The sequence below is a fragment of the Alnus glutinosa genome, chromosome 11, assembly GCF_958979055.1.
Source record: "Alnus glutinosa chromosome 11, dhAlnGlut1.1, whole genome shotgun sequence".
NCBI lineage: Eukaryota > Viridiplantae > Streptophyta > Magnoliopsida > Fagales > Betulaceae > Alnus > Alnus glutinosa.
The window spans coordinates 13,545,549-13,563,342 of NC_084896.1; the positions used below are offsets into that span (position 1 = coordinate 13,545,549).

Consider the following 17,794-nt stretch of genomic DNA (forward strand, 5'->3'; position numbering starts at 1 on the left):
CAAACAATAGGTAAGCCCTAAACGACCTATAGTTTAGCCCAAAAAAAAAAGAAAGGCAGATTCTGGTTGTAGAATAATCAGTTTTTTTTATTTGTAATTTTCCATGGGCCCATGTGGTGTGTCATGAAGCAATTTACTAGATTGGATGTATGATTTGAAATTGTCGGAGACAGATCAGAAGAAAGGGGTAGAGAGTTAGGTGACCTCCCATGGTGAAAATCCAACCCTCCAAATCACCACGGTCAAATTGGATGGGCTCAACTTTCTTTCTTGGTCACAATCCGCTCTTTTGTATATTAAGAGCAAAGGAAAAATGGGATACTCAAATGACAAAATTCAAGAACTAAAGCCAGATGACTTGACATATGACAAATGGGAAACATAAAATTCTACCATTATGTCATGGTTGTTGCATTCAATGCAACTGGAGATCGGTCAAGGATACTTGATTCTTCATATATCAAAAGAGGTTTGGGATGCAGTTGCACTAAAATATGACTTGAAGCACCAGATACATGGACTAACCCAAGGTGATTGGTTAGTAGCCACTTACTTCCATAAACTCTGTATTTTGTGGGAGGAGTTGACCATTATTAGAACTTGCAAATTGAGTGTGCAACCAATGCTCTTAAAATTAAGAAGGTGATTGAAGAGGAACGCATTTATGAGTGCTTGGGTGGATTGGATTCCAAGTATAATCCTGTGTGGGTTCAAATTTTTGGGAATGAACCTCTTCCATCACTACAAGAGGTTTTTTCTTATGTCCAGAATGAGGAGAGTCGTCACAACACCATGCTTCTTCCCAGTTCACAAACTCAATCTGCCCTAGTAAGTGCCACTCCACACACTCTGAAAGGTGATTTATGAGGTCGAGATGGTGGCAAAGCAGTCGATGCGACCTCTGATGACAGAGACAAACTATTTTACGACCACTATAATCGATCATGAAATACTTGAAAGACTTGCTAGAGACTTCATGGCCGGCCTCCCCTAGGCTGTGGGGGTCGCACAGGTGGAGGAACCAGGCCTTAACCCAATCATACTTCCATTGTAAAGATGGAAATTCCCACACCAGATACTCATCCCCCTTCTACTGATACAAGGGGCCTAAGCAAGGACGAGGTAGAAACACTCCGTCGACTTATGTCTTGATTAGACGCACCTGGTATTGCATCATCCTCCTCCGCTCATATAGGTAATTTAGCTACTGTTCTAAATGTATCTCTAGCTCACTCTGATGATCCTTGGGTCATTGACTACGGTGCCTCTGATCACATGACTAGTATGTCTCTTTTATTTTCATCATATAACCCTTGTTCAAGCAAAGAAAAAGTTTGAATAGCTGATGGCTCTCTGTTGCTAGTGTCAGGTAAATGGTCTATTTTTGTCATGCCCTCTATTGTCCATTGCTCGTATCACCCTCGAGTTGAATGGTCAAGTCATTTTTTACTCACATTATTGCTTATTTAAGGACCTAGTCACGGGGCGGATGATTGGCAGTGGTAGCTTGAGGGATGGCTTGTACTACCTAGACTCTTAAGCCCAGCACGCAAGGCTCACACAAGCTTATCATAGAGTTCAGGCGAATGACTCTGTAGCTAAAATCTGGCTCTGGCATCAGTAACTAGGGCATCCTTATTCTTTAATTTTGCAACACATGTTTCCTTCTTTATTTATGCAAAATAATATTTCTAAGTTTCAGTGTGAAACTTGTGAACTTTCTAAACACCATCATGTCTTTTTCTCCTAATATCAATAAAAGTGATGAGCCTTTTGTTCTTGTTCATACTGATGTGTGGGACCCTTCACGAGTGGTTTCATTATTTGGTTATCGGTGGTTTCTCTTTTATTGATGATTTTTCTCGAATTTCGTGGGTTTACTTGTTAAACGAAAAAAAAGTGATGTGTCCTCTGTGTTTAAGATGTTTCACAAGATGGTGCATACCCAATTTAATACCAATATCAAAATTGTCCGTTTTGACAATGAAGTTGAGTATATGTCCAATGATCTCGGAGTGCATTTTCTTAAGCAACGCATTGTCCAACAAACCACTTGTGACGATACTCCGCAGCAGAATGGTGTTGCTGAACGGAAAAATCGCCATTGAAAAAATTAAAAAATGTATGTGCCCAACATTTATTGTTGGCACCTTTTATCACAAGAGTATCATATACCAATGAACATATAAATATAAACATGAACTGCAATATCTTCCAAATATGAGAGCCAAGAAGCACTAAATAATCCTTAGAAATTTTCTAAATGCAAAACATTCAGTAGCAAGTGGAAGTAAGTACCTTAATCCAAAATCTTAGACTATCATCCGCAGATTTAAACGCCATCAAACGGCTATCAGCGGAACATATCGCAACATCATCACGTTCCATACAGGCAATTGGTCTTGCACCAGGCTTTAACTCTCTTATGAAAAATTCATTAAAAGTCTACATGCAATGTTGGAAAGTTTGTTACAAAACATACAGAAGTTCCAGAGCTGCTAAAAAAATTAATTATGACATTACCAATCAATTGTTAAATAAAGAAGACACTTGCTGATTCTCTTTCAATGGCAGCTGAAGCTACCTCAAGAAAAAAAGATTTTTCTACGTTCCCATTTCAAAAAATGATTTACATAATTAATAGGGGATGATGCTGAACAAATCAGGGATTGAGCAGCAGAGCAACTCGCAAGCATTAGTAATACAAATCCAATTGAATTTAATTGCAGACAAAGAGGACTACGTTCCGAAATGATTGATGCAGATATCACCTATGAAGAGGAGGTCTGTTTTTTAATTTACAGATGGGGGCATAAACAATAGGAGCCTGTTAGTATTCTTCTTAGGATGACAAAAAAAAAAATAGTTAGGCCGACTTGCTTCGTCCTCTATGGTTGTCACTTGGCAATAAGGTGAAAATAAAACAAGCTTCATGTACCAAAACAATGAAAGCAATGTTCAAAAGTTACAAAATGCATTGCGTAGAACATGATCAACGAAATATCAATGAACTAAACACATCATACAAACAGTTAAAATAGGCCCCAGGATGGATTATGCACTATGTTCACCAACTTTACAATATCCAAAATAAAAAAAGGTTTAAGCCTTTTACAGAAATTTAACATGCAGAGTTAGAACAGGCACTGCAAAGTGATTTGGTAAAAAATTCAATCTACCAGCTTTATTTGCTGTCGAAAATTTAGAGCATATATGCAACGGTTATTTTGTATTCTTTCAATTAGGTAAGTAACAGTTATTTTGCTTACAACCCAGATATATTAATGTGCATCTGCAGAAAAGTTGGAAGACAAAAGTTACAACATATACGTAAGCATCACAAATTAACACGTTTGGTCAAAGAAATCAGCAAAGAATCCAAGTCTCAAAATAAGGTCAAAAGAAATCTTAATGATGAAGAGGAAAGCAGCAGACTTATTTGTATGACAATAAAATGAATTTCAATTCATTTGGAAGTCCGAACCTACCTTAAAGTGCTCCACAGGGTACTTGACTTCAGCCAAATTGATTTGATCCTACAACACAACAGTTAAATCATATCATTTATAAGAAGGGTTTAGCTCAATGCATGTGATCTCAGCATATGAAAAGTTTAAAGTGATGCATCAACAATTCATACATTACAATATCAAAGGAGTCGAGAACTGTGCATAATATTGTGATAAGGATCTATCCCCGAGAATGTTTTAGGGTATACATCCTAACACAAATTAAATCAAAGCCTTCAGTCCACAACCAGACATTTCCTTTTTCATGCAAAGTTAACCATCAACAGAAGAATAAAACTTCCCATCAAATCTAACACATCTAACATATATATAAAAGTGGAATCAATAATAGGAGAGTCTAACATTGCGACAAGTAGCGTTTTAATTCTGCTGACAAGTGTCTCTTTTCAGTATAAAATGTGATTTAAGTTAACCGCTGAAACGTTGCATACATCAAATAACCGTTCCAGTTTTCTTCCCGTTGATAGTTAACCGAATGTTCAGTTGCATACATCAAATAATTGTTCCATTTTTCTTCCCACATACTTCAAACACTGCAAACAGCAAATAAAGACCCCCACGGTCTCTTTTTTCCTCTGTTCTTCCTCACCACCCCCTGAAACTCCCCACCCCCTACGCCAAGCAAGTCTTTGGTGTTTAAGATTTCATTTTTAAATTCGTTTTTTGCTGAGTTTATTATGTTTCTAGATAGTGTATTTTGTTCCGATTGTATCTTTAAAACTATGTGATTTACAGTGTTTCTATGAGAGCTTTTGCTCCGCTTCGTTGTTAGAATACTCGTATTGTTCAAACACTCATAAAACATAGATTGCAAATTATTTTGTAAGTCAAGGTTTTTTTAAATGTACCAAAACACAAACCCATAATAAAATGTTGAAAATAATGGACCTTTCTATATTGGGTCCTCCTTGATTGCGTTTTATTCTCTGATTTTATTCTGATTGTATTGTCTACTTTCTTTCCATATTAGTTTGTAGGGTTTCTCTATTTAAACGATGTAATCGCATGAGGTTATTAAGCAATAAGAATTATTCTTCTTCCTCAACATTTCAACATTGTATCAGAGCTAACATAGGGTTTCGTTTGTTTTTGGGTGCTTGTGTTCTCCATTCGTTTCCTGTTCTTCTCTAACGGACCATTGTTTTGCCGCGCCTACCCTTTGGGTTTGTGCAACTAGATGTGGCTCACCACAATCTAGGTCGCACAACCCACATAAGGTATTAACGGCGTTCTCTGGGCCGTCCCTCTGACGAACGGCGGCATTTTTTGGTAAACACTGATCCATCCCAAACACTACTCTGTGTTTGATGGATCGATTGTAAACAAGGTGGCCTTCCTTGTTCTGTTCAGCGAGTTCTGATTCACCCTGGAGTTTTTTAGGCCTACCAGAGGATGTGGGCAGTGGCGCGTGGAGCTCCGACAATGGCGAGATGGTTCTGCCTCAGCTTGACTAAACAACATGTCGTTTATAACAAAACGACATGTCGTTCAGAAGGGGTTCCAAGTTTGTCGTTCACTCTACTAAAAACGACCTGTAGTTTAGGTTAAAAAAAAAAACTGATTGCATAATGAATAATCTATTTTTATGGTTCAATTTCTAATTCTCTTTTTTCCTTGTAATTTTTTGAGTCCACCGATTGTATTGGAGCACTAAAGTTGGTAGGATGTTTGATTCAAAAATGTCGGAGACAAATCAGACGAAAGGGGTAGAGCGTCAGGTGGTGACCTCCATTGGTGAAAATCCAACTCTTCAAACCACAACTGTCAAATTGGATGGGCTCAATTATCCTGCTTGGTCACATTCAGCTCTTTTATCTATTAAGAGCAGAGGGAAGATGGGATACTTGAATGGCAAAATTCAAGAACCATAGCCCAATGATCCTGCTTATAATAAGTGGGAAGCAGAAAATTCCACAATTATGTCATGGTTACTGCATTCAATGCAACCAGAAATCAGTCAGGGGTACTTATTCCTCCATACGGCCAAAGAAGTTTGGGATGCTACTGCTCAGACATATTCCAAAGTGGGGAATGCTGCACTGAAGTATGACTTGAAGCACCAGATCCATGGCCTCACGCAAGGTGATTCTCTAGTAGCCATTTATTTTCATAAACTCCGTAATTTGTGGCAGGAGTTAGATCATTATCAGAATTTGTAACCTATGTGCGTTGTTGATGCTGCTCAAATTAAGAAGATGATTGAAGAAGAACGCATCTATGAGTTCTTGGGTGGATTGAATTCAGAGTATGATCCTGTGCGGGTTCAAATTTTGGGGAAGGAGCCTCTTCCATCACGACAAGAGGTGTTTTCTTACATTCAAAATGAGGAGAGTCGTCGTAGCATTATGCTTCATTCCAGTTCACAGTCCCAATCCGCACTTGTGGGTGCATCTCAACACACTTCGACCAATAGTTCCAGATTTCGAGATAGGGACAAAATAGCGGATGCGACTTCGGATGACAAAGATAAATTATTCTGTGACCACTGTAATAGGTCACAACATATTTAGGAGACTTGTTGGCAGCTTTAGGGCCGTCCTACCCGAGGTCATGGGGGTCGCACAGGTGGAGGATTCAGACCTCGAGCCCATCATACTTCCACAGTTGAGATGGCCATTCCCACACTTGATACTTCTTCCTCTACTACAGATATAGTGAGATTGAGTAAAGACGAGGTAGAAGCACTCCGTCGACTTATGTCTCGATTGGACACACCTACTACTTCAGCATCATCCTCCGCTCTTACAGGTAATTTGGCCACTGCTCTGAATGCATTTGCTACTCCACCTGATGATCCGTGGGTCATTGACTCCGGTGCCTCTGATCATATCACTGGTATGTCTCCTATATTTTCATCATATAATCCTTGTTCAGGCAGAGACAAAGCTAGAATAGCTGACGGTTCTCTGTCGCCAGTACTAAGTAAAGGATCTATTTCTGTGACCCCTTCTATGACCTTGGCCTCTATTCTTCAAGTCCCTAACCTTGCCACTAATCTTTTATCCATTGCACGTATTGCCATTGAGCTGAATTGTCGTGTAATCTTTTACTCTTACTATTGCTTCTTTCAGGACCTAGCCACAGGGAAAATGATTGGGAGTGGTAGCTTGAAGGATGGCCTGTACTATCTAGACTCTGAGCCCAACACACATGGTCGGCTCATACAGGCTTATCATACAGTTTGGGTGGATGGCTTGGCAGCTAGAATTCGGCTCTGACATCAACGTTTAGGGCATCCTTCGTTTTTAATTTTGCAACGCATGTTTCCTGCGTTATTTTTGCATAATAATGTTTCTAAGTTTCAATGTGAAACTTGTGAACTTTCAAAACACCATAGTGTCTTTTTCTCCTAGTATCAATAAAAGTGATGCACCTTTTGTTCTTGTTCATACTGATGTGTGGGCTCCTTCACGAGTGGTTTCTTTATCTGGTTATCAGTGGTTTGTCTTTTATTGATGATTTTTCTCGGACCACATGAGTCTACTTGTGAAAGGATAAAAGTGATGCGTTCTCTGTGTTTCAGATGTTTTATAAAATGGTTCAGACTCAGTTCAATGCCACGATTAAAAATTGTTCGCTCTGACAATGGGGGCGAATATATGTCTGGCAATCTCGAGGCCTATTTTTGCGAACAAAGCATTATCTACCAAACCACGTGTTGATACTCTACAACAAAATGGTGTGGCTGAACAGAAAAATGGGCACTTGTTAGAGGTAACTCATTCCCTTATGTTTGACACGCATGTTCCCATATCTTATTGGGGGACGCCTTGTTCACTGCTACATATCTCATCAATAGGATGTCTTCTCAGGTACAAGATTTCAAAACACCCCTCAAGGTGTTGTCCCCACCTCTCTCTACTGCAAAAGGTGTTTCTCCAAAAGTTTTTTGTTGTGTTTGCTTTGTCCATATTCATGGTCCTACTAGAAGTAAGTTATGATGCGGGCCAGCTGACATGAATATACCCAACAAGGATGATTTAACGCCTCAGCCCAATTAAGTCTACAGGCTCAACAGAATTTAAAGGCCCAAATTGAAGAAATCCTAATGCAGTCTAAAAAGCCTTGTGTCCGTCCAATTATCCATCATTTCCAAGACATGCATAGGTCTAATTTTAAGTTCAGAATCTTATCTTTCCAACAAAAAAGGTTTTATTCCAATTGGAGTTGCGTGCCAATAGTTATGACCGTTTGAAGTTGAGTGGTCAGGGCTTCTAGGGAATATGCATTAAGGTGGTTGTTTGTCCCCTTGTCTTCTGCCCCTAATTGATGATTGTTTTCTGTCATTATTACTTGTTTAACTTCATTAGATGCTTATCCTATGCTTAGAGGGTTATTCTAAGCTTATATAATACTTGTGTGTGCAAGTGTAAGGTAGATAGAGTTTTGTTTTAAACATCAGCCTTCGGCTTGTGAGAGGAGTGTTCTCCTTGTATCTCTGTATCTCTTTGGTGTGATCCGTAGAGTGGTGAGTGTCTAAAGTTCTGTATCCCTTGTTGTAATCATTTGGGTAGTGATATTTTGTATCCCTTTGGTGTTATCTCTTGGGTGGTGAACGTTTATTTTACATATTGAGTGTGATTTTGTGTAGTTGTTTCCATCTCCATTTTTGTCCGATATCAAATTGGTATCAGAGCTAAGGTTGCTAAAAGTCTTGGTTTCTATGGCGGTTCGTAGACGTCATGCTTATGCTAACCAACCCCCAGCAACTCAAGAAAGAGACCTGCAAGATATCGAAATAGACAACTTGAGGAGACAAATACAGCAGCTCCAAGAACATTTAGAACGTTATGAAACCTTTGAACATGGAGATGTTCATGATGATGTTGAACATGAAGATGTGGAAGATCCTTCACAAGGATTCGTCGATTGGGATTCCCTACCAACATATGATATCGATATCAATGATGAAGATCTTGTGGGAGGTTCTTTGTCATTTGATCAAGAGAAAGAATCTAAAGTAGAATGGGTCTCTCCAATAATATACGATATTTATCCTGAGAAAGAGGAACTATTGGAAAAGGTAAATCTCTCAGATAATATTGAAAATTTTGTTGATAAGAGTTCTACACATCATGTGCATGATGAAATCTCTAAAAGTGAAATCTTTGATTTAGATGTTGAGGAAGTTGATTTCATTGGGGTAGAAAATATTTTATCAAATTCTCTTGATGTTAATGTTTTTGATGATTTTTATGCGGAGAAAAATTTTACGTTTAAAAGTGAAGAGGTCGTTGATCCTTTTTAGAAGATATTAAAGGCTCATAAACGGGAGAAGATGTGTGACAATTGTGTGAAGCTAGAGTTCTTTGAATCTAGAATGAAAAGTTTTCAAATTGATCATCGCAGTCTTGTGGTGATTAGTGAAGAATTATTTCTTGTGGGATGTTACATTGTTTTGTTTTTGAAGAAAAATTGATGGAATGGATTGATTGGGCATCCGAAGGATCGGAGCAAGAATCATCTGAATTCGAGGACGAATTCTCTCCAACTTGATGAGAATGATGCGAGCTAGCTGACATAGGTATACCCAACAAGGATGATTTAACAAAGGCCCATGCTTCAGCCCAATTAAGTCTACAGGCTCAATAGAATGTAAATGCCCAAATTGAAAAAATCCTGATGCAGTCTAGAGAGTTCTAAAAAGCCTTGTGTCCGTCCAATTATCCATCATTTCCAAGACATGCCTAGGTCTAATTTTAAGTTCAGAATCTTATCTTTCCAACAAAAAAGGTTTTATTCCAATTGGAGTTGTGTGCCAAAAGTTATGACCGTTTGAAGTTGAGTGGTCAGGGCTTCTAGGGAATATGCATTAAGGTGGTTGTTTGTCCCCTTGTCTTCTGCCCCTAATTGATGATTGTTTTCTGTCATTATTACTTGTTTAACTTCATTAGATGCTTATCCTATGCTTAGAGGGTTATTCTAAGCTTATATAATACTTGTGTGTGCAAGTGTAAGGTAGATAGAGTTTTATTTTAAATATTAGCCTTTGGCTTGTGAGAGGAGTGTTTTCCCTGTATCTCTGTATCTCTTTGGTGTGATCCTTAGAATGGTGAGTGTCTAAAGTTCTGTATCCCTTGTTGTAATCCTTTGGATGGTTATATTATGTATCCCTTTGGTGTTATCTCTTGGGTGGTGAACGTTTATCTTACATTTTGAGCATGATTTTGTGTAGTTGTTTCCATCTCCATTTCTGTCCGGTATCAAGTTAGACCCCCGATTACTCAAATGTGTCTTTGTTGGCTACTCTCCGACTCAAAAGGGGTACAAATGTTATCATCCTCCATCCAGAAAATACTGTCTCTATGGATGTCACTTTCTTTGAGCAACAATCCTACTTCTCGTCCGCCCTACTCCTCTTCAGGGGGAGAGACAAATTGAAGATGATTTTTTGACACCAGTACCTATCCCTACTCCTATGCCAGAGCCGGAGCAAGAGCAACCACAGGTTACTAATGAGTCTCCAATTCTTCCACTTGCACCACCTGTGGAAGAGTTGAGAGTTTACTCCAAACGCCAGAAAGCTAAGACCATTCCTGATGCTACATGCCAAACATCTGATTCGGGCTCAGGTACTACTCCATCTACTTTTGATATAAATTTTGTAATACCTATTGTCAATGATACAAGTCTGCCCATTGCACAAACGCAAAGGAGTTGGGTCATGTACACACCATTCAGTTTTTGATTTTGTTTCTTATCAACATCACTCTTCACCATATCGCTCCTTTGTATCCAAATTGTCTTCTGTGTCTGTTCCTAGCAATCTACAGGAGGCACTTAGTGATCCAAAATGGAGGATAGCGATGCATGAAAAGATGGAAACTCTTCACAAGAACAAGACTTGGGATTTGGTCAAATTACCTAATGGAAAGAAGGTTGTTAGCTGCAAGTGGGTGTTCACTATCAAGCATAAGGCCGATGGTTCTGTGGAACGATACAATGCCAGACTTGTTGCAAAAGGCTTTATACCCAGACCTATGGGATTGATTATGAGGAAACATTTGCACCTGTAGCAAAGATGAACACAATTAGGGTTCTATTATCTATAGCTGCAAACTTGGATTGGCCTCTACATCAATGTAATGTGAAAAATGCATTTCTGCATGGAGACCTAGAAGAAGAAGTTTACATGGAAATTCCCCTGGATTGGAAGATTCGTCCTCAGCAGGAAAAGTGTGCAAACTAAAGAGGCTTTATATGGTCTGAAACAATCTCCAAGAGCATGGTTTGAGCGGTTTTCCCCGAATATGCTGAGATTTGGTTACAAGCATAGTCAGGCTGATCATACACTTTTCATCAAGCATTCCTCTCAAGGAAAGGTAACAGCTTTAATTGTGTATGTTGATGATATTGTCTTGACAGACAATGATGATGGGGAGATGCAAAACTTAAAACATCGCCTTGCAAATGAGTTTGAAATAAAAGACTTGGAGACTTTGAAGTACATTTTAGTCATTGAGGTAGCAAGGTCAAAGCATGGTATATTTATCTCCCAACGAAAATACATACTCGATCTTCTTAAGGAAACAAGAATGCTCGGGTGTAAAGCTACTGACAATCTAGTAGAGGTAAATGTCAAACTGGGAGAATGTAGCGAAAGCCCCTTGGTGGATAAGGGCAGATATCAACGATTCGTTGGGCGATTGATTTATCTATCCCATACCTGTCCAGACATTGCATATGTTATTAGTGTTGTGAGTCAATTCATGCATTCTCCAAGAGAGCCTCATATGGAAGCTGTTTATCGCATTCTTCGCTACTTAAAATCCTCACCGAGTAAGGGACCGTTGTTTTCTCCACATGATCATTTGAAAATAGAAGCCTATACAGATGCAGATTAGGCTGGCTCGATTACAGATCGAAGGTCTACATCAGGTTATTGCACATTTATGGGAGGCAATTTGGTTACATGACGGAGCAAGAAACAGTCTGTGGTTGCCAGATCCAGTGCAGAAGTGGAATTTAGAGCTATGGCTCAAGGAGTGTGTGAAACATTATGGTTGAAAATACTCTTGACAGAGCTTGGGTTTGACTCCAAGGACTCAATGCGACTGTATTGTGACAACAAGGCAACCATCAGTATTACTCATAATCCAGTCCAACATGACCGAACCAAACATGTTGAGATTGATCGACACTTCATTAAAGAAAAACTCGGAGAAGGTATCATCTACACACCATATGTGAAGACTGGACAACAATTAGCAGATATGTTGACAAAGGGTGTTTCTAGTGGTACTCTTCATCCAACCTTATCCAAGATGGGCATACAAGACATCTATGCCTCAGCTTGAGAGGGTGTGTTGAAAATAACGAACCTTTCCATATTGGGTCCTCCTTGGTTGCGTTCTATTCTCTGATTTTATTCTGATTATATTGTCTATTTTCTTTTCATATTAGTTCGTAGAGTTTCTCTATTTAAACGATGTAATCGCATGAGGTTATTAAGCAATAAGAATTCTTCTTCTTCCTCTACGTTTCAACATAAAACACAACAAATCATCTCCCCTTCCAAACCTTCTCTCAGCACCTAAACACAAAATAAAAAAATATCCTAAAAAACACACCTTGATCACCTTCTCAAACTCCAGCGTCCCAGTGATCCTTAAAGTGAAATTAATACATCGCAATCCACAAAACCTTTACTCTCAGATCTCCAACCTTTCTAGTAAGCCACTCTTAACGCCTTTGCTTCTCAGTCCCTTTCTTTTCTAGCGTGGGTATATCAGCAACGTCGCCATAAGGTAGAAAAGTAGAGAAAGAGAAAAATTCTTGTACATTAATGTCCTTTCATACGGTTACATAGGTTAAATAGGAGAGACCTACGAACTAATATGGAAAGAAATAATGACATATTACAATAAGATCAATTCAGAATAATAATAGGCATAAATCAAGGAGAACCAAATCGTATTGATTGTTTCCATCTCCAACACTCCCCCTCAAGCTGAGTCACATATGTCTTCTTAGCTTGCATAAGGCTGAATGAAAAACATTGTTAGATACTCCCTTTGTCAAAGATATTTGTAAGTTGTTCTCTATCCGCAAGTTATTCTCTTGTCTTCACATATGGTGTCTAGATGATATGTTCTGAATGACTTCTTAGACTTCTTGTAGGAAGGCCACGAAATCTCCAACAAGTCTCCCAACACCTTGAGTCTTCGTGCATGGAGAGTTGGATTCTCACTATGGGAGGTCACCTGACTCTTTATCCCAATTTTCAGACATCCAACTAAATAACTCATTTTTATGTGAAGGGTTGAATTCCCACTATGGGAGGTCACCAGACTCACTATCCCCATTTTGTGAGTTTCAAAATCCAACTAAATAGCTTCAACACAAAATCACTTGGGCTCAAGCTCAAGGGAGATTAAAAAGAAACTCTTTATCATCAATAACACCAACAACGTTTGAAGAAACCAACAACTGCAACTTGTAACAAACTTTACGACTTCCCTTGACCAACAAACCTAATGGTTACTCCAATGAATTGACTGAAATATGTCCTGAACCGGCAAGAGAAGCTCTAATCAGGTCAGGAAAAGCTCTAAACCAGCAGGAAAAGCTCTAAACTGGCAGGAAACAGACTGAACCGGTCTCGGAACACTCTAAACCGAATAAAACACAACTGAACTGGGCTCAAACTTCACTGAACCAGGTCAAACAACACTGAACCTTGATTGAAACGCATTGAACCGGTCAAGAAAAGCATTGAACTGGACAAAAAACACTTGAACCGGCTCTAAAAGGTATCGAACCAGTTTTACAAGAGGCTGAACTGGCCTTAAAACCCAGCAGAAATTGGACTGAACCGGAAAATATTCAATGAAAACTATTGAACTGGTTATAAAACATAATGAACTGGACAAAACCTAATTGAACACGTTCTAAAAAAGGCTGAACCAGTCTTGAAAACACTTAAACAGGTCTGAAAAACACTGACCCGAACCTAAAAGGCATTGAACCGGTTTGATAACCAAAAAAATTACCTGAACCGGATACAAAATACCAAGAACTGGTCTCTGTTGGGATGAACCTAGAATGGCTTGAACCATGGCTAATCTTATCCCAGATAAGAACTGTAGAGTACCTGCAACCAAATGGAGACCTTCATCTCCAACAGCTCGCCTGGATCTTGCCGGCGACGACCAGATCTCGCCGGGAAACGACCACTACATGCCTGAGACATCAGCTACGACCTCCAGACGCATTAGAACACCTCATATGTCGCTAGAGATCCCAAAAAAAGGCCGTTAAATGCCACGAAGCGACCGGGAACTTGTCGGAGACGTTCAATCAGCGCCGTAAAACACCACAACAGGCTCACGGGAACTCAGAGCTAGTTGGCGACACCAACTACTTCCGCCAAAGAGCCATCCGACAATCACAAATCAACTTGTCAATGACAACCCAATCTGCCACCATTGACATAGCCACGGTAATAGAACTTTAGAATTATTGGGTTTTCAACCATACTCGTTAACATGAGCGTTCATTAATATATATAGACTGATTACAAAAGACTTTGAATCAAACACTAACACTGATTACAAGGACTATCTTTACATTAGGACTCTCACTGTGAACATAGAAGTAGAACACTAGAAGGACTCTTATCTTATCATAGAACTCTATCTTATCATATCAGCACTAGAACTTCGGATAGGAGATGTAGTCCTATCACATGTCTTCCGAATAGAATGCAACGCACAAGACTCATATTTGGACTGTGAGCCTTGTGCGTGAGTTGTGTTAATACCCTCCCGCAGTATCAACAGGGGAGAGGACAAGTTGAGCTTGGAACATAGAAGTTGAAACCGTTTGGAGACAAGTGGTTTAGTAAGCACATCAGCTAGTTGATCCGAACTAGGAATGAATCGAATATTTAGAGACTTATCAGCAACACGATCTCGAACAAAGTGGAAGTCAATTTCCACATGCTTGGTACGTGCATGGAAAACTGGGTTGACCGACATGTATGTAGCTCCAATGTTATCACACCACAATGTTGGTGTAGAAGAGAGACCTATTCCAAGGTCTAGAAGGAGAGCACAAATCCAAAGGAGCTCGGCAGTAGTGTTAGCAACAGCCTTGTATTTAGCTTCCGTGGATGATCGAGAGACAGTTGGCTGCTTGCGGGAGCTCCAGGAGATCAGACTGGAGCCAAGAAAAACACAGTATGCACCCGTGGAGCGACGATCATCTGAGCAACCAGCCCAGTCAGCGTCCGAGTAAGCTGCCAAAGTTGTATTCGAGGTGCGATGAAGAAGAAGACCATGTGAAGGAGTATGCTTCAAATACCAAAGAATCCGTTTACCCACCTGCCAATGAGGTTTGAGTGGTCTATGCATGAACTGACACACTCAATTGACAGCAAAGCTCAAATCAGGACGAGTGAGCGAAAGGTATTGTAAGGAGCCAACTGTGCTTCGATAAAGGGAAGGGTCTTCCATAGGGTCACCAGTGAAGGCTGAAAGAGTGGAGAAGGAAGCCATGGGAGATGTAACTGGTTTGGCCTCAATCATATTGGTTTTCTTCAAAAGATCCAAGATGTACCAGCGTTGAGAGAGTAGAAGGCCAGATTTAACCTTAAGGACTTCAACTCCAAGAAAATAATGAAGATCACTCAGCTCTTTCACTGCAAAGTCGGTACTTAGAATCCGAAGTAACTCGGTAATGGCAGCAGGAATGGAAGCTGTAATGATGATGTCGTCCACGTAAATAAGAAGATACATAGTAACATTCTTCTTCTGATAAATGAAGAGAGAGGAATCGGCCTTAGAACCCACAAAGCCGAGCTGCAATAGTTTGGTGCTCAGTCGAGAAAACCAGGCTCGGGGAACCTGTTTTAAACCATAAAGTACTTTCTGCAGTTTAGAAACATGCTGAGGACAGTTGGGGTTGATGAATCCGGGAGGTTGCACCATATAAACATCTTCAGACAGAAAACCGTGAAGAAATGCATTCTGGATGTCAATCTGTTTGAGAGACCAACCTGCTGAATGAGCTATAGAAAGAACAGTCCGGATTGTTGTAGGCTTAACAACCGGACTATATGTCTCGCCATAATCAAGGCCAGCTTGTTGATGAAAACCTTTGGCAACAAATCTGGCTTTGTGGCGCTCAACTGAACCATCTGCTCTCCGTTTGAGTTTAAACACCCACTTACAGCCGACAACATTATGAGAAGACTGCAGAGGAACTAAAACCCAAGTCTTGTTTTGAAGCAAAGCGTTAAATTCCACTTGCATAGCATTCCTCCATTCAGGAACAGTAACAGCTTTGGAGTAGCAGGTCGGCTCTACACCTGCAAATTGAGTTTCTGCTAATAATACCCGAGGAATAGGATACCTGATGGTGCCGTCTGTAAGCTGCCTTTGCTGAATAATATTATTCATGGATCTTGTACACATTGGATGAGTCCGGACAGGAAGGTCATCCGGGCCAGAGAGGGAACTAGGCATGCGTTGGTCTGCAGAAGAAGGGGAAGATTGACTAGAAGATGACATGGAAGGAGAAACTGTTATAGGATGTGAAGGCCAAGTTGAGACAGATGATGGAAAAATTATAGGAGGAAGAACTGAAGTTGGGGTTGGTGACAGAGACTCGGGGGATGAAGTAACAGCAGCAAATGGGAATCTATTCTCATGAAATACTGCATCTCGTGAGATATACATTCTTCCAGATTCAATGTGAAGGCATTTATAGCCTTTGTGATGGGAACTATAGCCTAGAAAAACACATTCTTTCGAACGAGGAGAGAATTTGTGGGAATTATATGGACGTAGGTTAGGAAAACATGCACAACCAAAAACTTTAAGAAACTTATAATAAGGAGAACGATAAAAAAGTTTCTCAAAAGGAGATTTGTTTTGCAATAAGGGGGTGGGGAGCCGATTGATTAGATAGCATGAAGTTAAACATGCTTCATCCCAATACTTTTGAGGGAGATGACTGTCGGCCAAGAGAGCCAAAGTGGTGTCAATTAAGTGACGATGCTTCCTCTCAACACATCCTTGTTGTTGATGTGTATGAGGACACGAGATGCGATGAGAAATACCTATAGATTGAAAATAGGTATGTAGATTTCGATATTTGCCACCCCAATCAGATTGAACACTTCTAATTTTGGAGTTTAGTAAGCGTTCAATCATGACTTGGAATTGAAGAAAAGTTGGCATAACATCGGATTTTGACTGAATAGCAAACACCCAAGTATAACGACTAAAGGCATCAATAAAAGACACATAATAACGATTGCCATTAAACGAAAGAGTTGGGGAAGGTCCCCATACATCTGAGTAAATTAAATCTAAAGGTTTACAAATGCGGGAATTGGAAACAGCAAACGCCAGTTGATGACCCTTGGCTTGGGGACAAGCAGTACAAGGGGAGGCTGCCTTATTGGGAAGAACTGAAAGCTGAAATTGAGATAGGACACGATGGACAGTGCGAAAGGCAGGATGTCCTAGACACTTGTGCTAGTGAGCAGTGGAAGTGCGTTCACGTAAGAGGGCTTGTTTGATTGGTGGAGAACTGGATGAAGGAGTGAGTTGATACAACCCATCCTTAATGAGGCTTTGATGGAGGATGGTCCCTGTTTGAGAGTCCTTGATCACAAAATGAAACGAGTGAAATTCAAAAAAGGCGGAATTATCAGCAGCAAATTGTCTAACCGAGAGAAGGTTTTTGCAGATTAGAGGGACACAAAGAAGCTGTTTAAGAATAAAAGACCGACAAGATAATGATAAAGATGCAAAGCCAGTATGAGAAATTGGCAAACTTGTTCCATCTCCTACACGGATTTGATCCTGTCCAGTGTATTCCTCATGTGATAGATTGAGGTTCTGGAGCTTGTTAGTAATATGATGAATGGCCCCTGTATCAGGGTACCATGTATCCTCAGCAGGCAGCACCGAGGAAGAGTAATAAGTCTGAGGTGAAGGCTGTGGAGAATCAGAGAAGGAAGAAGACTCCTGCTCTGATAACAACGAAGAGCTGTGTGTCCAAGCTTGCCACAAATCTGGCATGTTGGGCGGGAAGAGGATGCAGTGTCCTGAGAACAATAAGAGCCTCGTCCACGATTGTTGTTGAATGAACCACGGCCACCACGGTTATATGGTCGGCTACCACGACCACGAGATCCTCTGCCCGTAGCCATGGGAGCCCGAGAGGATAAATTTGCCACTGGTTGTTGAATGTCAAGAGTTGGAATTTGCTGCTCCAGGCACATCTCATGAGCAAGGAGATGGCCGTATAAC

The 17,794-nt window shown here is 40.2% G+C and overlaps 1 protein-coding gene across 2 annotated transcripts in view; it reads right to left on the minus strand.

Moving 5' to 3' along the window:
• Nucleotides 1-17,794, minus strand: part of LOC133881042 (phosphatidylserine decarboxylase proenzyme 2-like) — an 82,093-nt gene that overhangs the window by 8,003 nt on the left and 56,296 nt on the right. For both annotated transcript variants that reach the window (XM_062320005.1, XM_062320004.1), the window contains exons 14-15: nt 3,489-3,536; nt 2,299-2,445 (exon numbers count right to left, since the gene is read on the minus strand). In XM_062320005.1, the coding sequence (XP_062175989.1) occupies nt 2,299-2,445; nt 3,489-3,536 (195 nt within the window). The remainder of the gene's footprint in view (nt 1-2,298; nt 2,446-3,488; nt 3,537-17,794) is intronic.